The 25,127-nt window shown below is 41.8% G+C and overlaps 1 protein-coding gene across 1 annotated transcript in view; it reads left to right on the top strand.

Moving 5' to 3' along the window:
* Positions 1 to 25,127, top strand: part of LOC307261219 (roundabout homolog 1-like) — an 84,534-nt gene that overhangs the window by 46,764 nt on the left and 12,643 nt on the right. The window contains exons 3-11 of the mRNA XM_080041707.1: positions 11,270 to 11,427; positions 16,263 to 16,383; positions 17,477 to 17,615; positions 17,732 to 17,886; positions 20,662 to 20,786; positions 20,888 to 21,059; positions 24,131 to 24,336; positions 24,436 to 24,517; positions 24,926 to 25,094. Of these exons, the coding sequence (XP_079897833.1) occupies positions 11,270 to 11,427; positions 16,263 to 16,383; positions 17,477 to 17,615; positions 17,732 to 17,886; positions 20,662 to 20,786; positions 20,888 to 21,059; positions 24,131 to 24,336; positions 24,436 to 24,517; positions 24,926 to 25,094 (1,327 nt within the window). The remainder of the gene's footprint in view (positions 1 to 11,269; positions 11,428 to 16,262; positions 16,384 to 17,476; positions 17,616 to 17,731; positions 17,887 to 20,661; positions 20,787 to 20,887; positions 21,060 to 24,130; positions 24,337 to 24,435; positions 24,518 to 24,925; positions 25,095 to 25,127) is intronic.

The raw sequence follows: 25,127 nt of genomic DNA on the forward strand, positions 1-25,127 counted from the left end.
CAACAATGCGTGGCCCTCCCCACCACCACCACCTTTTTACCATAGTACTCTTCCTCCTCCTCCTTTTCTGTACTGCCTTTCTTTTCTATGACCCGTGTGCACTCCTCCCTCGAAAGCATCTCTCCTGGGTTTTATACTCTTTATTATTTTTCTATTTCTCACCCACTTTGTCTTCTTCAACAAACAAAGACCATGTATTTAGGACTGAGGGGTGGATACTCATTCAAACAAAGAGTGGCACACTAACCTTCAGATTTATGCTTTGTCCGCAGTGTGTATAATTGCACGTAGCCTGAAGTTTGCCCCATCTTTGCATTCTATAAACAGGTCACGGAAGGTGCTTATTTAGCCCCAAGGAGATTTTCCCCCAAACACCATTGCTCAGGTGGTACTGCTCAGACAAAGGTTTCTACAGGCCAGTATACAGGAATATATTTGTCTCAAGGTCTGTCTGCTGTCTGCTTTCCAGTTCTTTTGTTTTTTCAAACAAAGCAGGCAAAGTCTTTCTCACCGACTCCACTCCTTCAGGGCAGATTCATTGCGCTTATTAATGAAAACAAAAAAAAACTCTAGAAATGTGCTTTTTGCCTGTGCAAAAACTTAATTGACACACTCACGCACACACGGGTGCTCACATGCACGCTCCCCTCCGCAAACCATGTTTTATCTACTCGTTAATGTTCCCAATTACTCTGTCAAACACTGCCAACGTTTTGCAGCGTGGCCACACTTATTGAAATGGTAATGCAACCATCTCAAAGTGAAAGTCTTCCATTCACCGGCTTCTAAGTGGATTTATTCATGACAATTTACTCTTCTCATGCAGGATTACACTAATGAGAGGGTTAAAGGGTGGTGTGTGTGTGTGTGTGTGTGTGTGTGTGTGTGCGTGTGGCTTTTTCTCTGCTTTCATGCGAAGGACTCTTGCCCTGGAGAGAAAGGGCCACGTTTCTACTGCCTCCAGCTCTCCTTTCATTATTTAGAAGAAGAGGCCTTGATTTGGTTTTGTACCATTCCTATTCTCATTGCTGTGTGCTCTTCCTGCTATCTGAAGGGTTCAGGTGTTTGCCATTGCTGTCACAATTAACAGCGGAAACAGCTTGTTTGTGTTTCTTCGGGTGAGATTCGATTCCAAATTTGAATCACAAACCATTTTTTTCAATCTAAATCGTCTCAATCAAGATAATGAACTGCTTCACACCTGTCACAGGCCTTGAATGTAACAAAGCAATGCTGGTGTGCCTTGGGACCATGTTGTAAGCCATCTCCTAGCGGGAGGTCAGGTCTCTACGGGGCGGTATTGTTAGTACAGATCTCAGTATGTAGGTCATCTTGCTTTTTGAGTTCAACAATCCCCAGATATCACCTGTGCAGTATTGTCATTTCGACCGGCTACTGTCAACATCCTGTCATACACCTCACTGTGTGTGTGTGTCCCATCCTGCCTATTTCTCATTAGTGTCCATCGGCCCAGCAAGTCTCCGTTGTTTTGCTCGATGGCCTCCTATTATCACTCACACCGGAAAGGAATTTGGAATAATTATGAGGGACGGATTCTGGCGTGACTAGCATGTTGCTTACAAGCATGTGTCAGGTGCATGCGTAATGAGTTACGTTTACAACATACAGTTAACACAGAGGTGGTTATGTGAATTCAGGTCAATGTTAACGAGTGCATTACGAGTGCAGTACGGCTGCTTACAAAATAACAGGTGGCAAGAGAAGACAACATATCCACATACAAACATTTTAGTTAGAATTAAAGGTGATGTCGGGGAATCTGGAGAATGCTTGTTGTCAAATAAGTATCTCCTCACAATCGGCTATCCGTACATACTATGTGTGTTAATACACAGCCTAGGCTCTGCACACATGGGCATGTTGCTAGCTGTGATGGGCCCCTGAGTTTACATACCAGTTTACAATTAACATCTGATTTTCTTTCAGCACGCAATCACTACGGACAGGTAGAGATAATCACAGATTTTCTCCCAAACTTTCTCCCGAATCACTGACTCCACCTTTTAGAATGATTGAACCGTATACAAGTTGTCGGTGAGGGAGCGCTCAGTCCCCCCCCCCCCCCCCCCACATAAAACTAGAAAATGCAAGGCTTGATGACTTTAATCAACTTTATTTTTGCTAACACGCTCCAGAGAACTGTGTCCTTCTTCCCCGTGCATTGTGTAGTGGCCCGAGGAAGAAACACTGAACACTTGCATGAAAAGCATTTGCACTGATTGAATAGACCAAGCCCGCCATCTCACTTCTGATTTACTCTCAATTCATTTATTTTGCTTAATGGAAACTTGATTTAATGAATATAGAGCCCCCCAGCCAAATGATTTAGAAAATTAACCTCAAAAGTTGCCGGCAAGTTGGATGACTTCCAAATGAAATAATATGAACACAAATACTGTTTAGAGCAACTATTTTAATATTTATTTTCCTTTTAGTGCAATTTAATCTCATTAAAGTAGAATGCATCACTTTGAACAAGGCCTCCATCGCTCCCATGATATACAGTTCAAACTTAATATAGTCATTGCTCGTGGTGAATGGAAGCTTGGCATTGTTGCAGAAATGTGAAGTAATTATATATGTGGTTGAGATACTATAACCAAATGTATTACCTAGTTATCTGATTATTGTATGTATGTAACTAGGTGACACATACAGCAGTTCACTTGCAGTGTGGTCCTACTTTATGTAATCTTCCCTGGAGTGAATGAGAATAAGTTATGTGTTGGAATGTTGTCAGTATAAACACTATATATCCCATAAACAATAGAGCAGGTGTATGTGTCTGTTTCTCTGTGTATCAACATGTCGGCCTGTGTTTCCTCTCGCCCTCTCACAAAGCCTTAAAGAGCTCTACAGCTCAAAACAAGATGTATCCAGCACTGCTTCTCCAAGCCAAACACAAGTAATGACTGACCAACTGTATTCACATCTGTCTCATCTGACTCTAAAAGGAACCAATGGCCAAAACATGTATCAGAATTAACCATTTTCATATCAGTCAATATTGAAAATGATCACAATAGGTGTCAAACATTGTTTCTTTCAACATGCCATTGCCAACTATTTGTTTCTGAGGAAAAGTAGAATAAACCATAAAGTTAATTGTAGTTTAACTGTTTGCTGATGATTTGATAGTTTGCTGGGCATTCGCACTAACTGTCCTGGTGCTTGTCGAAGCTCTACTCACTTTTTGGGACTGTAATTTATTAATTTGTGCATGTTCTGACAGGTGACTGTGAGTATGTTTACCTGACCACACTTATCAGATAACTTTGAATAATCAGGTAATGGTAATTATCTGATTTGATGCATTTTCATGCACTTTAGTAATGCATTTACTTAGAAAAAAAAACGAGAGAAATCAATACTTTTTCGGCAACAATAGGAACTATACGAGTCAACCTTTTGCACTTTTCCTAAGATTGACAGTTCCCCTAACCCTATCAGAGCTATTTCGCCCAGCTCTTCTGCCACTTCACTAAATCTCCTAATCCGCTTCATGTCCGTCTGTCTCTCGCTATCTGCTCTCTCCTTATTCTCAGCCATGCTTTTCTTTTGCCCTTTCTCCTGCCTTCCTTCTAGCGGAGGGGATAGGATGAGTGGTGGGAGCTTAATACGGAGGTTACACAATCCTTTTAGCCGCTTTTAATGTCTGCCCCTCACGAGTGATATGTTCTGCACGTACATCAACAGGATTAGAGTGTCAGAACATCCGAGAACCGATGAACCGGTGAAGCCATCCTCACACTGGCGCTCACATAATGTAGCACATATAAACCCCCTGTCAGGATGCAGTGCCTCTTAATAGGCTGCCTTGTATGTCCGATGCACATCTACCATCATTTTTTAGGTTGGTTATTCCAAGAGGGCAACATAATGTAAAAATAAAAACAGCACTGTTGGTTGGAATTAAGAAAAAAAAATCATGAGAAAATGAGTTTATAGTTTCAATATGAGTATATATGGGTTATTTCTGCCTGTATACATGCTTACGTGTGTGTGTGTGTGTGTGTGTGTGTGTGTGTGTGTGTGTGTGTGTGTGTGCGTGCGTGCGTGTGTGTGTGTGTGTGAAAAAATATAGATAATGTATCAGACAAATCCAAATAGCGGAGGTTAAGTTTGGGTTAACAGCTAATGCCACGGTCTGACAGAGCTATACATGGGAGAAATGTTCCTTTGAGAATAAGAGAAAAATAGAGCAAGAAAAGACAAAAAAAAAAAAAAAAAAAAAAAAAAAAGTTGCACCTACCTGTACAAGTTGGCCCGACAAACCTTGTAACCGGAAGCTGTATTTCGGTAAGCAAACCTTTATGTTGAATTAATAGGTCCGCACATATACAAGACAGATTCATTGCCTTGCATGCAAGAAATAAAATATGTTTGCCCAGGGACTTTTTCTGAGTAATGATTTCTTTGCAGAAAATTAAATTCAAACAGGGGGAGCTTGGGGAGTACCGAGGACGGGATAGGAATTTTTGTTACCATTGGAAGCAGCAGTGCGGTGTCTTCTGGATGCGCGTGTGTATATTCTGTGAATCTCGTGTGGCGTATAAGAGACTAAGCGAATGCATGTATCCTCATTTGTATGTGCAGGGCCTTGATTTATTTATTGGATTTGCTTGGTTGCAGTTCATATTATTATGTTATTGGCTTTGGTAGCCTATGCTTGTAAAGGGTACAGGGCCCACCGGACCTCCTGTGTGAGTGAGTGTATGTGTATGTGTGTGTGTGTGGGTGTATCTGACCAGCTATACCGTACATGGGCTGCACATATTGTTTTTTTTTTTTCGTTTGAGCAGCTGCTTCTCCTGCAGCTTTCTGTCTCTCCAGACTACAGCTCTTTGAGGGCAGGGAGGAGAAGAAGAAGAGGAGGAGGAGTGTGTGTGTGTGTGTGTGTGTGTGTGTGTGTGTGTGTGTGTGTGTGTGTGTGTGTGTGTGTGTGTGTGTGTGTGTGTGTGTGTAGGGAGTGGGGGTATGGATAGAAGCAAAGACGTAGGGGCAAGGGAGAGGTCAGGAGATGGATTGTGAGAAAAGTCAAGGATTTCAAATCTGCTGGGATTGCATCAATGCTGTATTCTTAAGGTTAGCTTTGGGTATTTATTTTATTTATACATATATTTTCAAGCCAGTGCTCTGGCATAGTCTAGTCAAAGAGAGCGGGTTTGTATTTGAGCTGAAATGGATGTTGTTTAAGCCCTGGGAAACATTAAGACGTCAGGACAGCGTAATAGATGCTAGTACTTATTCTTACTTATAACTTCTTACTCTTGTCTTAATGTATTTTAGTGTTGTCTCAGTGCACAGGGCCAAGGAACAGAGAAGGAACCATAACTCCATTTTATGTATTTTTTTTCCATTTTATTTTTTTACATATTACTGACTGATGAAAAATGACCACACTGTATACGTATGTTTAAATTTTTTTAGCGGCTTTTGGCAGTTTTGATTCTTCTTAGCCATAGCATTGTATCAGTGTATCGCCTCTGGTAACGTGGACTCTTTGTATGAAACATTTCAACATTTTGAAAAAAACCCAGATCCTTCTCATCACCAGGAGGTTGCCAGGCAACCGGTGGAAACTCCAGAAAGACACTGATGCTCCTGGCAAAGGAATAGTCCATCACATAAACCACCCTCAGAACCACAAACCTGTCATTTGTTACACTTTGGTTTTGCACGGATTGATCAAAGAACATATAATTAGTGAGCCATACAGGAGCTGGTGGGTGGATTTGGTTTTCACCTTTGGACAGAGCATGTGAAGCTGTCTTTTTCCTGTTTTCCTCTTGCTATGCTATGCTAGCTAAGTGGCTGCTGCTGCCTCATATTAACAGAGTACAGAGAGGTCTAACTCTCCCCAAAAGTGCAAAATATTACATTCCCCTAAATGTCGTACTGAGTTTGAAATAAGTATAGAAAGACCTGGATAGGGGTCCCTCCATTTACTTTTCTCACAAAGAAAGGTGTATTCATTATACAGGTGACAGCTGTAAAAATGTAGTTCCATTCTTAATATTGAATTCTTAAGAGTCAGCAATTACTTGTGATACGAAGGTTCTATTATCATAAAACACGTGAACATATAAAACACGTCAAATTAACAATGTAGAAAGACCAAAGTGTACTACTTTCTTTCTTCCTAAAATCCTAAAATCTCTCAGCACTTTATAATGGACTTTTGGATAGGCTGAATGCTAATTGTATTCCTCCACTATGATATGAGTTGGAAGCAATAGGAGCATGCACAGCTGCTGTCCTGCTTTTTGGCAAAATCTTTGCTGTACCTGACATTAAACCATCAGTGCCTCGTAGTAATGTCATTGTTGACTTTGGGAGACATGTACATGATTGCTGCACCATACTAGTTGTACAGCTGGACAGTCCTGCAGTATATTATGCAAAAGTGCCTGGAATACAAAAATGGAATAACAACAGAGAGAGGGAGAGGGTCTAGCTTTTTGACGGTGGTGACAAAAGGTGCCCCGGGCTGTCTCCTGCTGTGATGTAGCTTGATAAGGTTACTGTGTGTGTGTGTGTGTGTGTGTGTGTGTGTGTGTGTGTGTGTGTGTGTGTGTGTGCGTGCGTGTGTGTGCGTGCGTGTGCATGTGTGTGTGTGTGCAGTGCACAGTCCCCTCCCTCTGTCTGTGGGGTTTTAGATTGCGTTCCCTTTTGGTCCAGTTGGACTGCTTCATAGAGAGGGATTATTGGAGCTGGGCCGCAGTGTGTGTAGGCCTTTCAAGCTCTGGCTCATGGCTTCCAGAGGACTAACAACAAGTCAGACACACTGTCAGATCCATGGGGTAGTGAGGCCAAGGGGCTGATGCTTTGAAGTGGGCTACGGAGAGATTCTCATCTGGTGGGGGATCAAATGGGAGGGGGGGAGAAGAGAAAGACAGCTAGAGAGAGAGAGGTGCAAAGCTCCAGCTATGACAGGCTAGGCTGGGTTGTAGGCTTCAGACACTGTTGTAGAGGGTGGGTTATAGAAGCCAGCGCCCACGTGCTATGCATGCCTTTGAAAAACCTGTGGAATTTGGAATCCACGCGTATTGTGCACCACGTGAAATAATATTATTATTTGAGTGTAACAATGGAGACACGATAGCTGGAAAGACTTAAAAAAAAACAAAAAAGAAGGGAAACAAGATTTAGTAGCTACACAGAATTATTAATGGTGCGGCAATGAAAGCAAATATGTCTAGTGTTTGTATAGCAGTGGGGAGAAAGAGGTTTTTAATTTGCGGTGATTGTCCCCTGCATCATCCTCCAATCGTCCCCGAAATCAAGGCAGTCGTCGCAGGATGTTCACGTTGTATTAATCAGCCTGCAACTAATACAAATATACAAACGCAGCAAATGTTTTCCCCTCATTCTGCCTATAAAGCCTATAGTCTTGCAAATGCCACTGACTTAGTGACTTAGATAGAGATTTATTGTTAAACTGCGGTGTAAGCAGCACTACTCCCACAGAGTATAGCCTGTCAGGATATGTTTACAGATAAGCTTAATAGATGACACGACAGGCGTTTCGAGATTGTCGAGAACCGCCTTAACATAGCTTAGGGTTTGGAGAATCAGAGGACTTACATTTGTGTGCGCTTGCATGTTTTTTTACCCAGGCATGCATCATTTCTTATTAAAACTTAATAAGCAGATACAGTTTCCCCATCTGAGAACACAAACAGTCCGTTTGACAAAAACACATGTTGCCGATTATTTGTGTGCTTACTGCCGCACAATAGTTCAAAATGCAAACGACGTGCAAATTTGTCCTTGTTCGAATCCACATACAAAGAAAAGCGTGCACACTTATGAAAACATTCTTAAACCCTTATCTCTCCTGGCTTTATTTCTTACCCCTAAACCAAACGCTATCACTAAAAACAACAAATCCGTATGTGACAAAGGGGTTTGAGCAAAACACTTAGTCCACGCTTTCAAATCCTGACATTTGAAACTGACGCGATAGTAAAAACAGATGTGTGTAACCCGATGGCGATCGGAATTACGAGATAATATCAGTCAATCAATCAACACGCACTTGACACACACATCCATAGAGACACGAACACACACACACACACACACACACACACACACACACACACACACACACACACACACACATACACACTGTACAGTTCTGTGATGGTCTCCCTTTCTTCCTGTCTGAAGTAACCCCAGCCATGTTGTGTCCCACGAGGAATGCCTTTTATCATGTGACACGGTGGTGTTGGCAGTGTTGCAGGGAGGGGAGAGGGTGGGGGGGGGGGGGTCTTCAGACAGCTGTTTCCCATCAGCACTCACTCAACTGCAGTCAGCCAGTCGCAACCCATGCTCACAACAGGATCATAGGGGGTGGGTGGGGGGCACAGAGCAGCATGAGTGGAGAGCTCAAAAGAAGTGCAGGGGCCAAAATACCTCCAATTAGAAGGTCATCCCAATTTGTTCTCTCCCCACAATCTGCTCATCGGGCATCTCAGACACACTGCTTTGTCCGGGTGCCGGTGTGTTACGTACAAATCCGTATATATACCCCAGAGGTGAACGGGTTTTTGCCGCCATCTGGGAGCCATTATGCCTTTTCCTCATTGTTTCCTGTCTTTTTCAAACCCCAACAACACAGCTATCCACTGAGTGTTGTGCTGTTCGGCTGCTCTCTCTCCCTCTCTCTCTCTCTCTCTCTCTCTATGTTGGCTCAGTTCCCCTTTGGCTTGGCTTGGCTTGTTCAGGTTCTGACTGAGCCCCCCCTTTGTAATTTAAGACTGGGAATGTTTAACAGCAGTCACTCATGCACAGGCGTCTACATTAGCACACGCTGTTCACCACATCAGGAGCAGAATATTGGCCCAGATATATAGAACAAAAGGTTTGTTTTCATTTATGACGTATACCCTCCTTTCTATTGTCCTAATCCCTTATATCCCTTATATTTGGTGCAGTAATCTTACAAATACAGTAAAAGTGCCATACTTAAGGTCTGGAGTTCTGACATTATGCGGGGTTAAGTGTTTTAAAATCCCTTGCTACTCATCAAAAATGTGCTTTTAGAGCTGGAGGCTGACTGTACATTGGAGACCTTTATATGCGTCTATGGTGGAGACAGGAAGGAGCTGCCTGTGGCCACGAGAACTCATAGGCCCTTTCCCAAATGACTCCCTATGCACTCCCACTCCGTGAGCGAGTGTGACTCGCTGTGGAGTCACCCTCGCGGCTGTGGAGTGCCACTCGATCATTAAGGGGAGGGTATAACAACGGCGCGGCTTTGGCAAGCCCTCGCATTTGTCAGACGGAAACAGGAAGAAACCTGGAGACACTAGTTAACTGTTAAGTCTTTATTTCTCACCCTAAAATAAAATTCCACCACTTTTATATTTGACCTGAAACGATCTTTACATTCATAAGCTACGCATGTGAGAGTAAATGTAGTAGGCTATTGAATAAAAACAAACTCACTCCCATGATTTTTTGGCTGCATAATTTATTTTTTGTTAAACATTTTGTAACTGCATATATTCTTAATTTTACCAGCTCAGTCTGTAGTGGAGAAAACGGGTGGGTGATCCGCTGTTTAATTATCCTTTTAGTGTACATGCACAGCAGCATACAAAACCAGGGAAAAGAACAATAGTCTGCTAAAGCATGTATTCCGCTTGTCATGATACGTTAATCTGCCATTTTGACCCGCGAATCGCGGCAGTTAATTAGCGTGCATAAATTATAATGCACTGCAAGGGTGGTCATAAATAAGAAAAGTCATGCGCTCCAGCTGACTGACGTCACCGCCGCTATTACTACCCCTCATCGGCTGTAACAGTAACACAAATCTTACTAACAATTTAAGGAAATAATAATCACTGTCCCTTATTAACTTGTGGGCATTTTCTTCATCTGCTTCGTTTTATCTTTTATCCACGCCTTGAAAATACACTAACGATAGACAAGTGGCATAATCAAATCAACAAGTGTAAAACAACATGTTAATTCCAAAATTGTAGGCTACGCTCTGGTTCCGTCATTTAGGGCTATGCATAAAAATAAACAATCAAATGTCTGTTTGAGGTAAGAGAACGTTTCATTTATAATTCGGGAAACAGACTCCATGGAACTCTCATTTGTAAGTTGGCTCCTCCATTCCGGACTTAATTGATTGGCGGACACCTGTGTCAAACGTAGGGCTAAGCCACTATCGATGCAGACTCGGTGATCGAGGGCTTTATAACCCACTCACACTCGAGGCTCTGTGGTTTGGGACGACACTCAATATGGCGGGCCCTCCTCGCGAACGCGCAAACGGAGGGATAGTGGATAGGGATAGGGTGTAGGGGGTGGATCTAGATTGGGCCATAGTGTTGGATGTGAGTTTGCTTTGTCTCCAGTTTAGCTTCTGGCTGGCCGGCTCTGTTTTCTGTGTGCAGGGCAGGCTTTCTCATTGTGTAAAAGATGATAAATTGATGTGTGAGCTTGTTGCTGTCTGCCAGTGTAGCAGGTCTGGTACTCACCTTACCGCATTGCACTGCTGCAGTGCATCTGCTTGTCTTACTGCTTGTCTCTCAATAGACCCTATCCCCCTGTTTGAATAAGTAAACAACTTCATGGGGGGATCCTGGCTGGTATTTTAAGTTGTCCTGATGTACATGCATAATATACGGTACATCACCCGGTATACGGCATACTGTATTGGACATATAAATAATGTATCACATTTAAGGTATTTGGGGCAAGAAATGGTTTTCTGCTTTTACAATATGTGATGGACAGATCCGGCAGAGAACCCCTTATTTGTGTTGCCTTCAAATGGAACTGGTAAGGTCGTATTTTTCAACATGGGAGGTCAAGGACACAATATCCAGCTGTTTAAGTGGTTCTAAGTCTTTTGAACACCGTTGCTAGGTGACTCTCAATAAAACTGATTGTGGCCCTGTTCCCCTATACATGAGTCGCAATAATTTAAGAAAAGGGCAGTCAACAAAAAAAAGAGAGAATACAAATAAAAAAAGCAATTTTCCTCCCTGTTCTGACATTTCAAAAACACACATCAGCATACCGCACATCACACGACCCCTGATCCCCCCCTTGTTAAATATTTTCATACCACGTCAGTCATTGAAATGGAAGTCACAAGCAGTAAAAGCCAAATTGAAGGCTGCAAAAATATGAGCCAATGTGGTGATTTATCATAGTCCGATCATTGAACATCATAAAATCCCAGCCTGTTGACTGTTGCTTTTTCCATGTGTTTTACCAGTTTTACGCGATGACTTCAGACAGAACCCTGTGGACGTTATGGTGGCAGTGGGTGAGCCTGCGGTGCTGGAGTGCCAACCCCCCCGTGGGCACCCTGAACCCACCATCTCCTGGAGGAAAGATGGCTCCAACCTGGATGACAGAGATGAACGCATCACAGTAAGAGATTACACTACATTACACATCATTCTGACCTTTGAGGAATAGTTCACATATTTCAATGAGTCATTACTTAAGTTCATGTTAGACTAACAGTTAGACCAAACAATGAGCAACTAATTGGTACCTCCATGATACAAACATGTGCAATGCGTCTCTCCCTGTGAGACACTATCGATCACATGGCTTCACATGGATTATGCTGCGCTAGAAGTAGAAGTTGTAAATGTTTGCTGTTTAGTTTTAGCCCTTTTCAGATCTCTAAATAACCAGTTACCTCTGACCCCAGTCATTTTGAACTATGCAAGTCCAGATCACTAAATAATTACTTGTGGTCATGACAACACAAAGAGACAGCATCATCTCTACCCATGTCCTCTCTGAGGTCATGCACAGAGCTGAAGATGCCAAGGGGAAAACTGAACAGTGGATTTACTCGCCACAGAAAAATGTTAATCATAAAGTATTGCATCAAAACAAAAAAAAAAGAGGAAAACTGGGCATATACAGCTTTTTTTATATGCCTAATGGCAAAATGACACAATAACAGGAAACAACAACAAGAGGACACTAGTAATTGCCATCATATGAACAACAGTATGCTATTAATCTGACATATTAATTCGTCATGTGGCATGCGGTACACTAAACAGAGATTTTCTTTTAATGTTTTTTTTCTCCACATTGGACTGATTTCAGACCCAGAAGCATCTTATGGGTCAGACCAGCATGACCGGGTTTTTCATTCCTTTAGCCCAAATAAAACAGAACCACATTTCAGCAACTCAGATGATTTTTTTTGTGCGTGTGTGTGTGTGTGTGTGTGTGTGTGTGTGTGTGTGTGTGTGTGTGTGTGTGTGTGTGTGTGTGTGTGTGTGCGTGTGTGTGTGTGTGCGTGCGTGTGTGCACTTGTACAACTATTTTCGTGAGAACCAATTTCAATTGAAAACCTTGGGTGTGAGGACGTTTTTGGAAAGTGAGGACATTTTGGCTTACACTAGGTTTTAGGGTATTAATTATGTTTAGGTTAGGGTCAGTGTAAGGCATTGGGGTAAGGCATTTAGTTTTGATGGTTAGGGTTAGGGTGAGGGGCTAGGGAATGCATTATGTCAATGAATGTCCTCACAAGTATAGCCATACAATCGTGTGTGTGTGTGTGTGTGTGTGTGTGTGTGTGTGTGTATGCGTGCATTTATGTTGATTTGTTTATTTGAATGTTTGTGCATGCTCCCAGGTACACACAACATCAGATTCAAAGCTGGTGTTAGTGTGGAGTGACAGGTAGAGTGTCTCTAGGGGACTGTGATGGACAGAGCAGCTAGCTGTGATTTAAGGAGAGGGGTGGATCAGAGACGGGGGGGGAGGGTCCTCTGAGGGAAATACAAAGGCTGCCTCTGGCTTTGTACTTCTTGCGTGCCTGTCTTTGTCCTCCCCAATCATCTTTTCCTGTATGGAAATATATCTTTGCCATCAAAGTTCCATCAAAGTTCCCTCACAAAGCATCACTTACTGTACGAAGACCAAAAGAATACACAAGTGATCCACGGCTACTTCCCCTCCTCAGTGTTTCCCCTTATGGACTGGACCATCATTTATTAATACTGATATTTAGATTAAAGGTAGATCAGCAATTCCAGAGCACGCTTGTTGTCGAAATCACTTTTTTTGGTCAAATCAGGGAATTTCTCCTCTCGACCCGCTACCTGTCCGTTTTGTGTGTGCACTGAAAAAATTGGATGCTGATAAACAGGCCAGGCTATGTCAAGTGGTTTGTAAACAAAGGGTATGTAAACAAAGTGGGCCCACCCTAGCTAGCAACATTTTTTTCAGGGAACACACAGTATGGACAGGTAGCAGATCATGAGGAGATATTCACTGATTTTGACACAGTTATATTCTCCAGAATTACTGACTCCACCTTTAAGTTGTGAGTTTAATCGTGATGATGATTCGACGATGCTCTCACACAAAGTAAAAAGGCTCATTGATGCATTTTATTTTGACAAATGAATTATTAAATTAAAGTACCTTTATACAGAAGAAGCACATGTAAATCACACTTAACGCAGCTACAGAATATGTCTGCCTTTGGGGCATCTAAGGCTATGCGAAGAAGAAAGAGGACACGCCGAGAATGGATGGAAAAAAAAAACGAAAGCTGAGGTTTGAGTGTCCGAGATGGCGGCGAGACAAACCACATTTGGATGTCTTGGCAATGGGATCGCTGTCTAAAAACGAGGAGCGGTCAGTCCAGGAAATAAAAAGAGAAAGGCTCTTGGTCTGCTCTTTAATCAGCTGCTAAAGTTACTGCTGCAGCAGTATTTACAGCAAACGGTGGCAGGGCACAAGTATGGCATTAGTCAGTGGCATTGGTCAAAGCAAGATCATCTTTGCAGTCCTTGAGGGAGTACTTTGATGGCAGCCGCAAAATCTGATATGGACTCCATCAAGAGACAATTATTACGTAAACTCTGCAGTCCAACTGCCTACGGATGCCTGATGAATCACACAAATCTCTTTATCCGTGGTTCAACCGGGTGACCTCATTCACCTGATTCTTAATACGTTTATGCATGTAATGAAAATATTAGTGCTCGCTCTATGAAATGGACAACTACAGTATGGGAAAGATTAGGAGCCAATAATAGGCCTATCCAGTGACATTCACGTAATTGGAAAAAAAATAAAGCCTTTGTTGTATGTCAACATGTCAAAGGTTCCACTATTTAATTATTAATTGTGTTTTAATATCATGCCATTCTCTTTTTTTTCTTTCATGTGCAAATAAGCCACACAAAAAGCAAGTTATATTACTGATTAGAAATAAGCCAAATTCATGTATTTAAAATTTCAATATATATTTATATTGGTCCAATGAATTAAATAGATATTATAAATGCCGTTGACTGACTACCAAAACATGATGCCTGTCTTTGTTGCTGGGTTTCCAACAATGATGTCAGATATCATTTATGGCAGAATAAACAACTCCATTACTGTTTGCAATCATGCCGTCATGTTTTCATTCATATACAGATTTACTTGCATGAACTTTCAAGTCCAAACAAACCAAAGTGATTATCCCCCCTGAATGCTGACAGGAATAGCTGCATCTGCATAACCAACTCTAAAAAAATTCCCCCTTGTGATTACCAAGTGGTTAGCGTCGTCTAACGAAAAAAAAGATCGTACGACCACGAGTCGCGACCATCTTCCTCTTAACAACCGCATCGTTTGCGACCGATTTGGAATGCTAGGGCCACTCTTAGTTATTATGTAGTTGGTGTACGGTGTGAGCTGTTTGTGGTGGAAGAGGGGGTTAGCCCGGAGGAGGGTGACTAATAAATGAAAGGGCTGTTGGGTTTTTTCGTCCCTGCAGCAGCAATTTAATGATGTGTATTCCATCTGTACACTGGGTGAGTAGCAGAAAGTGTGCTCAGCAAGCAAGCCAGGTGCTGTCTAGCATGACGCCGAAATCCTCTGCCGGCGTTATGCACACAGCACTGTAGGCAGCCGTGACCTCTGAACCTCTGTGAAGAAATAAAGTGAGCGGTCGCTGCTATTACTGGCTGTGTGTGTGTGTGTGTCTCAAGCAGGGTTATATGAATACATATGATTCCAAGGGCAACAGTGTCAGTAGTAGAAAAAAAAAGCAATTCAAATCAAAATAACGGGGCTGAAAGTTTAATCGAAGTCTCTGTCTGAGAGAAAAGTTTTTTAGATTCAGCGAATGACCTCGTGTTTTGTTTTGAGGTCTTCAAAAATCGGAAGAGTATTGCTCTGGTCTCTCACCTCTTAACACTGTGTGGCTGCAGACATCAGTACAGTAGCAGAGGTTTGAGGCAGCATAAAGGCAGCTACCGTGGTCTCTGTGTGGGTGTATGGTGTATGGTGTGGGGAGAGGATATAAAAAGAAATCGAAACAGTATGGAGTGCATGTATCTTCCACCTCTTTGTTGTGCGTGTGTGTGTGTGTGTGTGTGTGTGTGTGTGTGTGTGTGTGTGTGTGTGTGTGTGTGTGTGTGTGTGCGTGTGTGTGTGTGCGCAGATGTCAGCGAAGAGGATGTAAAAAGTTTGGGAAGTACAAACTCGGCGTACTGAACATCTGAGGGAAGTCTGCACAAAGAGGCAGTGTCTTTGTACCTGGGGTCCTGTGCTAATGTTGCACTAGATATGAATTATGTAATTTCATAATGGGTGACCTTCTGTGTAGCTTGAAAGGCAGCGCACAGCACAGGGGTCTATCCCTTAGCTAAAGACTTGCATACAGATGCACACAAGCATACACAGCACTATTCAATACTGCCAGTGCATAAAAAAGGCATATTTTAAAATGTAAGAAAGACAGGCGTGATTATACATACTCATGATTAAAAGTGAAAAAGTCAACACAATCCACTTTAGTTGTGGGCACAGTATGTCATAATATGCTGAGTCCTTTCACATTCCTCTAACTGTGCGTAGATTTTTTGAAGAAGAAATGGGCATTGGTCGCTCATCGCTAGTTAGCTTAGCTCAAATACTGGTAGTCAATGCTAGTATTTGCCTTCCTCTGCTGACAGTCAGAAGATACACTTTACAACATCACAAAAAAAAAAACGGTCCAGTGAAGTTAGTTTGAAGTTGGAGACGAAAAGACAGAGCAGACAAATGTCCTTTCGAATATCAATTTGTATCCTGCACCAGCAACATAAGGATGTACATAACATCGCCTTTTTAAACCATGCATACTGAAAATTCCCACTCACTCTGCAAACTCACAAACGCAGTTCACGTTAGTTGTTAGCTGTTTTGCTCTCTGTTAAAGAGTGTTGCTGTGATTTCTTCTTTTTTAGATCCGCAGTGGCAAGCTGATGATCACCAACACCAGGAAGAGCGACGCGGGGAAATACATCTGCGTAGGGACTAACATGGTGGGAGAGAGAGAGAGTGAGATTGCAGTGCTCACTGTGCTAGGTACGTATGTGTTTGCTTGCTGCTGCTGCTGCGTGATTGCCTTTCACACTGTTTGCAATGCTTCATTTTGTCTGAGTACCCTCTCAGTTCACAGTGGTTGAGTTTTCCAGTCTGGGGTATTATAACCAGCTATTATTGTTATTAATTACCTTATTTATGCAGCACTACCATTCAGTCTGCCAGATTTGGAGAGGCTTTCCACCAAATAAGTGTTGAACATCTACCGCTGCTACATCCAACCCTACAACCCCTCAACCTTTTCAGTATAAGAGCCCCATGTGCTACCTCCAACACAATTTATCCAAAAATGCCAGCTTCATTCTCCATGTTTTCCTAACAATTTCCATTAGGATAGAGCTCTTATCGGTCTCACACTGTTAGATGACCTTGGGTGAGGTTGAGGGGTATTCAGTATGGTGCCTCCTAGTACAGCCGTTCAAGGCTATGATAACAATCCTATTGAATGCACAAACAGGTGGAAATATGTACTTCTACATGTCTACATTGTGCATAATAAATGCCTTTGAAGACCAACATCGATTATCAGAAGAATATGTTTTTTTTTTCAAACAAAATAGAAAAAGACTATCCCTACAAGAATTAATAAAAATTGTACACATCAATTATACACATATTCTTCCATACATTTATATTCACGTACTCCTCTAAAAAAAACAGCCATCCTCTTTAACCATACATATGACATACGTAAGTGCCTTAGATATCTTGTACTATACAATAACAACTTTCAACACTCAAAAAAATGTACAGCACATGCACAGCCAACAGCTCCAGACTCCAGGGCCTTAGCCATTCCATAATGGACTGACTGTGCTGACACATTCAACACTTTAATTCCAAAGTAAATGTTATCATTTTGCCATAATTCCTTGCACAAGATTCTTAAAATCTCATGTTAATATAAAACTATGCAAATGAAAAGAACCCTTTAATCCAAAGACAACATAGGATCATTTCTTTTGCTTTTATAGAGTACAGTTTAAATAAGCTACATTAGCTATAGATACAAGAGAATATACAGTATATTCATAATAGTCCATTGTGCTTGTTTTTTCTTGTGCTGCCCTTCCAGAGCGCCCGACGTTTGCAAAGCGCCCCAGCAGTGTGGTGGTGCTGGCGGACGAGAGCGTGGAGTTCCACTGTGTCTTTCAAGGAGACCCTGTTCCCACTGTCCGCTGGAGGAAAGATGATTCTGACCTGCCTAAGGGAAGGTAATGCACAAGGGGCCTCTCTCTATACAAAGTTCATTTACCATGCAATACACGGTGCTTCAGTAGTTCCCTTTCATCTCCTGATTGTGTGTTTTCCGTCCTGCCTCTGCCTGCAGATTCGAAATCCTGGAGGACCATACCTTGATCGTTCGCCAAGTGACCTCGTCGGATGAGGGCTCCTACACATGTGTGGTGGAGAACATGGTCGGAAAATCGGAAGCATCGGCCACGCTCACTGTACACGGTCAGTACAACCCAATCCTATGTGTATGTAATGTCCTCTAACCCAAGCACCGCCTTCTTCTTCAACTGTATATGCAGTTCACACACTTTTTTTTCTTCTTTTACTTGGAAGAAGTATTTGCTTCTAGGCTAACACCTGAACTAATCCTGTCTCACATGGTGTCACAAATGAGCAAGCAGTGACTTTTTACCTTGCCTTTAATCCAGGCCTAGTTTTGTACATGATTGTCCTTCCGGCTGGAAACAGAAAAGCAGAATTATTTTGTGTGTGTGTGTCTGTGTGTTTCCATTTTTCCACTTCCTGGCTAGAGGTCATATAATGTCAGCAGCAGTCTGTAGTTCAAGATAACACGCAGTATATTATAGGACATTGCAGCAGTTTGTTTACAGTGTGTTTCACACTGTGTGCTCTTCACAGTGCATAGAGGATTTCAGAGTAAATGTTTACGTGACCGCAGAAGATGGATTCATTTGGTCAGAGGTTGTCCTGCCACAATGACACCCTTATTGTCCCTTAAATCAGAGGCGGGAAATGAACAGTATGACACCTTGCATAGTTTTGCACATACACACACACACACACACACACACACACACACACACACACACACACACACACGCAGCAACCATATAGGCCTGTACACATAAACAACACAGTGGGTGACTGTGAGGACAGTAGGACTTAATTAAAGATAAGGCAGGGCGGGTTGCATTCTGGGAAGTGGTTCCAATTACATGGTCCTCCTCTCCCTCTGAAAACCTTAGAAGATGAGTGTTAAGGGGGGCCAGGGCTAATTTGGGTAGGGAGTGGAGAAGGGCAGGAAGTAAAAGTTGTGTAGAAGTTGTATTATTAGTGGAAAATCGCTATCTAAGTGAATTGATCCAATTCCATTTAAAAATAATTAACCTCTGGTAGGGTGAATCGTAGCTGCAGTTTTAACCACATAATCCCTTTTACTGACCTAGAACATTTGGTTGGCATTAAAAACATTCACCCTTTGAAACAGATGTAGCAGGCCAAGGAGTTTAGGGTTACGCAAAGATCCCAAGTATGAGATTAAATTACCATTGGGTTGCACTCATTAAAATGACCTGTACTTTTTCAGACGTTAACTTGGGAGAAACTGCTCAGTGAATTGAATAAACTAAATTACATTGGCTATCCATGAAACTGTTCAGACAGGGTGCCTATAACCCAGATTTCTCTCCGCAAATTCACGTGCTTGACCTTTTTTTTCTAAAGACATTCTTTGAAAAAAGTTAAAAAAATAATCTTGAGCTATTACCACAGACATCCTCCCGCAGTAGCTCCAAAACCAGCTGGTTAGCTAGCCATTCATTTCGCTATAAATCTAGTTTGACAGATGTCAAGAAGTACAGTCGTTTCCCCTCTCAAAATATTGAGATTTGTTTTATGTAGTACGTTTAGCATAGATGATGCCTGCATAGCACCAGCAGGCTACCATCTTCTACCTTTTAAGCAACTAAAACAATGTCCCCCCTACACAGACACGCTTGCACACACACACACACACACACACACACACACACACACACACACACACACACACACACACACACACACACACACACACACACACACACACACACACACACACACACACACACCACAGGTTTATGTCCTCATTAGGGGATCGTATCTTTTTCCACCTATGCCTGGAGACTGGCTGGCTCTGTAACTTAAACCATCAATTACATTTACTTTTTCACACCCCACAGCCAACTAGTCTGCTGGGTCTAATAGGGGCTAAACAGCATGCCTTGTCCTTTGACTTCTTGTGTGTTATTTTTGGCCATTAGAGTTTTTTTTGCCGTCTGAATTATCATTATTTTTTTTTCATTCCATAGCATGATCTCCATTCATGTATAGTAAATAATGTTCAAACTATACCTCTATATGTATTTGGTCATCCCAAATAACGCTGCATTACAAAAATACTATAGAAATGAAAAGGCTATTTTTTTCACACCAAATCAATTGTGCTCATTCATTCAAGCATGTGCCAGTATATTGTCGAGTGCATCATATTGCTGTCTGTGCATTCCTGACTCATTACACTGTTCTTGTTTGTTTGTCTTTTCCTTTGTAGTCAATACTGGTAAGTTGTCATCCACCCCTCATCCACCACCATCAGACAGCAACAAGGAAATCATGAGCCCCTGTTATTGTCCCATCTGGACTGTATGCCCTTCCACCAATACAGTATGTAATTCATATTATGTGTGGGTAAATTAATAAACTAAAATGTGTTGTTTTTTGTTTTTCATTTGATAAAAAAAAGTTACAAATGAATGTGTATTGAAACATACACTCTTAGCCTTTATTACGCTGATATAATGTAAAGCTATAGTGCGTAACTTCCGTCGCCCCAGTGATGAAATCTGGGTAATTACAACAACACTGTTGGCACATCTGTATGAGGAAAGCCTTCCGTGATTGCACAAGGATTTGATTCCTTCTGTTGTACGTACAGGTATTTTCTTAGCAGTTGAATCAACAACTGAAACATCTCTCGGGCGCTTCTTGAGATTTCTCTGAGCTCCTGTGCCAGTGTCGGGTGTCGACACCAGTTTGTAAACGCTGCCATACTAATAAAATACAGAGATAATTTTGTCGAGCTGACAGGCCTTATCAGCTTTGTGTCAACTCGTTTGGAAATGGCTTGAATATAACCAACTCTCACTCACTTGTAAAAAAGTTACGCACTATAGCTTTGAAAACTGGGAGGGATGAAAGTGTCTCAGACTGCCAAGTCATTAGGGCCTCTCTCTTCTCCTGCAGTGCCCCCAGCGTTTGCCGTACGACCCAGGAACCAGGTGGTGGCGGTGGGCCGGACAGTTACCTTCCAGTGTGAAGCAACTGGCAATCCACAGCCTGCTATTTTCTGGCAGAGGGAGGGTAGTGAGGTGAGATTGAGGTCAAGCTAAATCACTACATGGTGCAAATAAAGCCAGTGAATGGATGGATCTCTCTAACTCTGTTGATCTGTCGTCTGCCCTTTCTCCAGAGTCTCCTGTTTTCCTACCAGCCACCGCAGCCCTTTAGCCGCCTGTCCGTCTCCCAGATGGGCAGTCTCACCATTACCGATGTGCAGCGCTCCGACGGCAGCTTCTACAGCTGCCAGGCCCTCAACATCGCTGGCAGTGTTATTACCAAAGCACTGCTGGAGGTCACAGACTGTGAGTGTATGGTGCAAGGAGTGATGGAGGGCACATGGGGCAGGCTTTTTTGTTCAGTAACATTTACTAGCTTCAATATTTAGGTTTTGGGGGTGAAGGTATAAGACACTGCAGTTGAATAGGGTAAACTGTTTAACTTATAGATATCATGAACATTTTGCCAGTTGAGGACTGACATTAAAATGATTATTTTTAGTTCTATGATTTTTTTAGAATGTTAGAATACATAATGCAAATTTGGAAATATTTAACTAAGTATGTGTACATTTGCATATTTTTAAATGCCAAAAAACATATATTGGGTGAAGCCAGAATTCAAATCTTTATTTCATTTTGGACAATGGACAACATATGAACAACTCCTTCTGTAATAACCTTCAGAATAGTGCTATGAATGATTACGGAAAAGTTTACCTAATTTAAGTGCTTTAAAATGTTCAGATCATGAAAAAAAAGAAAACTAATGTTGAAATAATGGCCATTAAGTAGAAAATGTATACAGACGAAAACAGGAAAGGTTTTGTCAAATAAACACCTGAATGTACATTTCAGAAAAATCTCTAAACCGACCATTGCTTGAAATGTTGTTGCCTGCAGTGTCTCGCCTTAGGAGACTGCCTTTCGGGCCTATCCCTTTGTTGAGCAGGCGTAGTAGGCTACAAACTGGCCTTGGTTTTAGACTGGTTTGATGAGCGCTCCCTTTCTAGGTGTGGTGGTTGGCCTTGGTTATTAACTGCCAGGGGAGGGATTTCAGGAGGGGAAGAGATTTTGGGAGTTGTTGTTCACATGCTGGGCTCCAAACGCTCTGTTGCCATGGCGATTGTGTGTAAAGAGTGTCTGGCCTTATGTCTCTTGCATCTAAAAATATAATTGCCCAACTGGCAAACTGTTCACTACAGTAGGCTATATAATCCTTATAAAGAAGACCAGGAGGATGTTAATAATTGGTATCCCATGTAACTGTTGTTTTCATTAAGAGATTTGTGAATTAAGACTCTAGGAGATTGCCATATGATAGAGTTTATAGGTCATTGTATATGGAAAGTGATTTGAGGGACAGTCATAGGTAATGAAATAACTGTGTTAATTGTAAAAAAAAAAAAAAAAAATGCAATTTAAATATGCTCGGAGGCCTGCACAAGTAATTACACACCCACCAGTCGAAAAGCTGACCTGTGTGATCGTGACTACACATGTCTGGTTACTATGTACGTCTATTGAATTGATGTAGAAAAAGGGCTTGAGGCTTAACACAGATAGTTACTGCATTTACACATGGAGTTGTTCGTCGCAGCCCTTTTAGTTCTAGAGAATAATCCGCTGCTCGTATTGGTAATGCATTCTGCCTCTGCCTTAGTAAGGAAATGAGAGGGGATACACTTGTGTTGGAGGTAATGGAAATGAAAAACGATGGGGTCATGTTCTAGGTATTTTTTTTCAGTGGCGTTATAGCACCACACTCTCCCCTGTACCTGGTTCTCTCGACTCCATGCATGGTCCCCCGAATTACCTCCTACCCCACCCCACCCCAGCACACTCCTCTCATCCCCATTTGGAGTGGTGCATTTATATGGAAATAACTAGTCTGCATTACCTCTGGCACTTTTTGAAGGCATGTTTCAATCACCCTCTTTTTCATTTCTTTTTTGCTTTTGTTTTTTTATTTATTTATCTAGAACCCCTGTTCCTCCCCCCCCCCCCTCCCATTCCAAAACGTTTTTAAAATGTAACCGAAGGGGAGAAAAAGGAGAGCTCTGTTATCTAAGTGGGATTGTTATTAGTCGGGCTCTTGCGTTGTGATTGGAGTCGGCTCCGGCAGAACCTGCTGCCGAGTGAACGATTAGTTGCCCTTCGCTGGAGGGGAAAAGTTGATTTATTTTTCCTCCACTGCCCCTCACAGCCACTAGAAATCTATTGTTCTCCTCTTTACCAATCCGCCTCTCAATATCTTGAGCATCTTATCTTTCTTTCATTATTTTTTAGAGGGCAGCATTTCATTTCCTCTACTTTCATCTCTCTTACTTTTATTTCTGCCACACCTGCTCATAACTTTGATCTTTTGGGGGACATCATTTCCCAATTTCCAATTCTATTATATTACGGTGACAGTGTACTGTTTTTGACATTTTGCCTTTTATTCAATGGGGATGGTAGAGATACGGATAGGAGAATGCAGGGAAAGCGGGATGAAATGCAACAAAGGGTCACCAAGCTGAATTGAACCAAGGACGTTTTTATTTATATGATGTGTGCTTTAGCCAATCTGCCTACAAATACTGGTACTATTAACTTTTGGGCCAACAATAAATAATAATAATAATAATAATAATAATAATAATAATAATAATAATAATAATAATAATAATAATAATAATAATAATAATAATAATAATAATAATAATCAAGAAACCATATTTCCTCTATATTAAGCTTTCAAAGAAAATTTGCACAATCCTGGAGGCTGACATATTTTCAGTGCCTAACCTTACTTTACCCGTATTGTACTGACTACGACCACAATATTTGTCTATAACCTCCAACAGATGCTTTTAGTTTGCTAATGACCACAAAAACCCTTCAACTTGTTTTAGCTGGAATGGCTTTTGGAGGTTACACAATACAAGACATATGGTTAGGATTAATAATTTGACTTAACATTGACACCTTGTAATTTTATATATTCAGTCAGTTTCCTTAAACATATTTGCTATGGCAATGCTCATTTTCCAAAGATAAGAATATAAATGAAGTAACTTGTGTTTTCTTTATCCGAATGGCTTCTTCATTTCTGTGTTGTTTTCTTTAGATTCTGGAACGATGGTGTCCACCATTAAATTAAAAAACTAAGCACTTTTAGAATGAAGCCTGGCATTTTTCAGGATAAATGATTTTGTATTGTGTCCAGTTTGAGTGCACTACATCATTTGCTCGAACCACTATGTAGTTCTCACACAAACGTTTTAGGTATGTGGTATGTGGTATATCATGTTCAATGTACCACCTGGCAATTGGTACCATTATAAGTCTTTCACTTCCCTACTGTCTTTTTTTAATTTATTTTCTTTCCTTAGTTGGGTCAGACCACCCTCCTCCTGTGATCAGGCAGGGTCCACTCAATCAGACAGTGCCTGTGGACAGCACCGTGGTGTTAGGTTGCCAGACGGCTGGCTCTCCCCCTCCCACACTGCAGTGGAAGAGGGACGGTGTTCTAGTGTCTCCCGTGGACTCCCGCATGTCCATAGCAGACACAGGATCACTGGAGATTCGATACGCTAAGGTAGGCCACAAAATAATACAGCAGTTAGTGGGTTAGCAGTTTATGCTATTGCATTTAGCCAAGCCACTAATATCTACCAATGCACTTCCTTTCCTTCAGCTGGGCGATACGGGCTTCTACACTTGTGCGATTTCCAGTCCCAATGGAGAGGCTTCTTGGACGGCGTACTTACAGGTGGAGGGTAGGTTACATAACTTAGACTTTGTTATTAAAGTTATAGTGCGTAGCTTTTTTCATTGAAATGAATGTCGGTTACGTTCAAGCCATTGCCAAATTAGTTGAATCAAACAGCTGCACAAAATGTTGTCTGTGCGGCAGCGTTTATATAACTAGTTACCCTGGCGCATGAGTTCAAAAAGTGCCCGTGGAATGTTTAGCTGTTGATTCTAAAGCTAAGAAATACCTGGACGTACAGCAGAATGAATGTAATCTATGCACGGTTACATAGGCTTATCTCATGCAGAAGCGTCGACGGTGTTCTCTTCATTACTCAGAATTCCTCAAGTTACGTACTATAGCTTTAAGGTTGTTGATGCTGAAGAGTCCTGTGTATTGTTCTTTAATTAATGTCTTTACATCCTTCTGGCAGAGTTCGGAGTTGTGGTACAATCCAATGATCCTGTAGACCCTTACCTGATTCCCAGTGCTCCATCTAAACCTGAGATAACAGACATCAACCACTCCTCTGTCACTCTATCCTGGAAATCCAACCCCAGTGTTGGCGCAACTCCTACATCTTACCTCATCGAGGCATTCAGGTGGGACATATTTTACATCCGGATGTTTGAACT

This window comes from Ammodytes marinus (genome assembly GCF_949987685.1).
Source record: "Ammodytes marinus genome assembly, chromosome: 14".
NCBI lineage: Eukaryota > Metazoa > Chordata > Actinopteri > Uranoscopiformes > Ammodytidae > Ammodytes > Ammodytes marinus.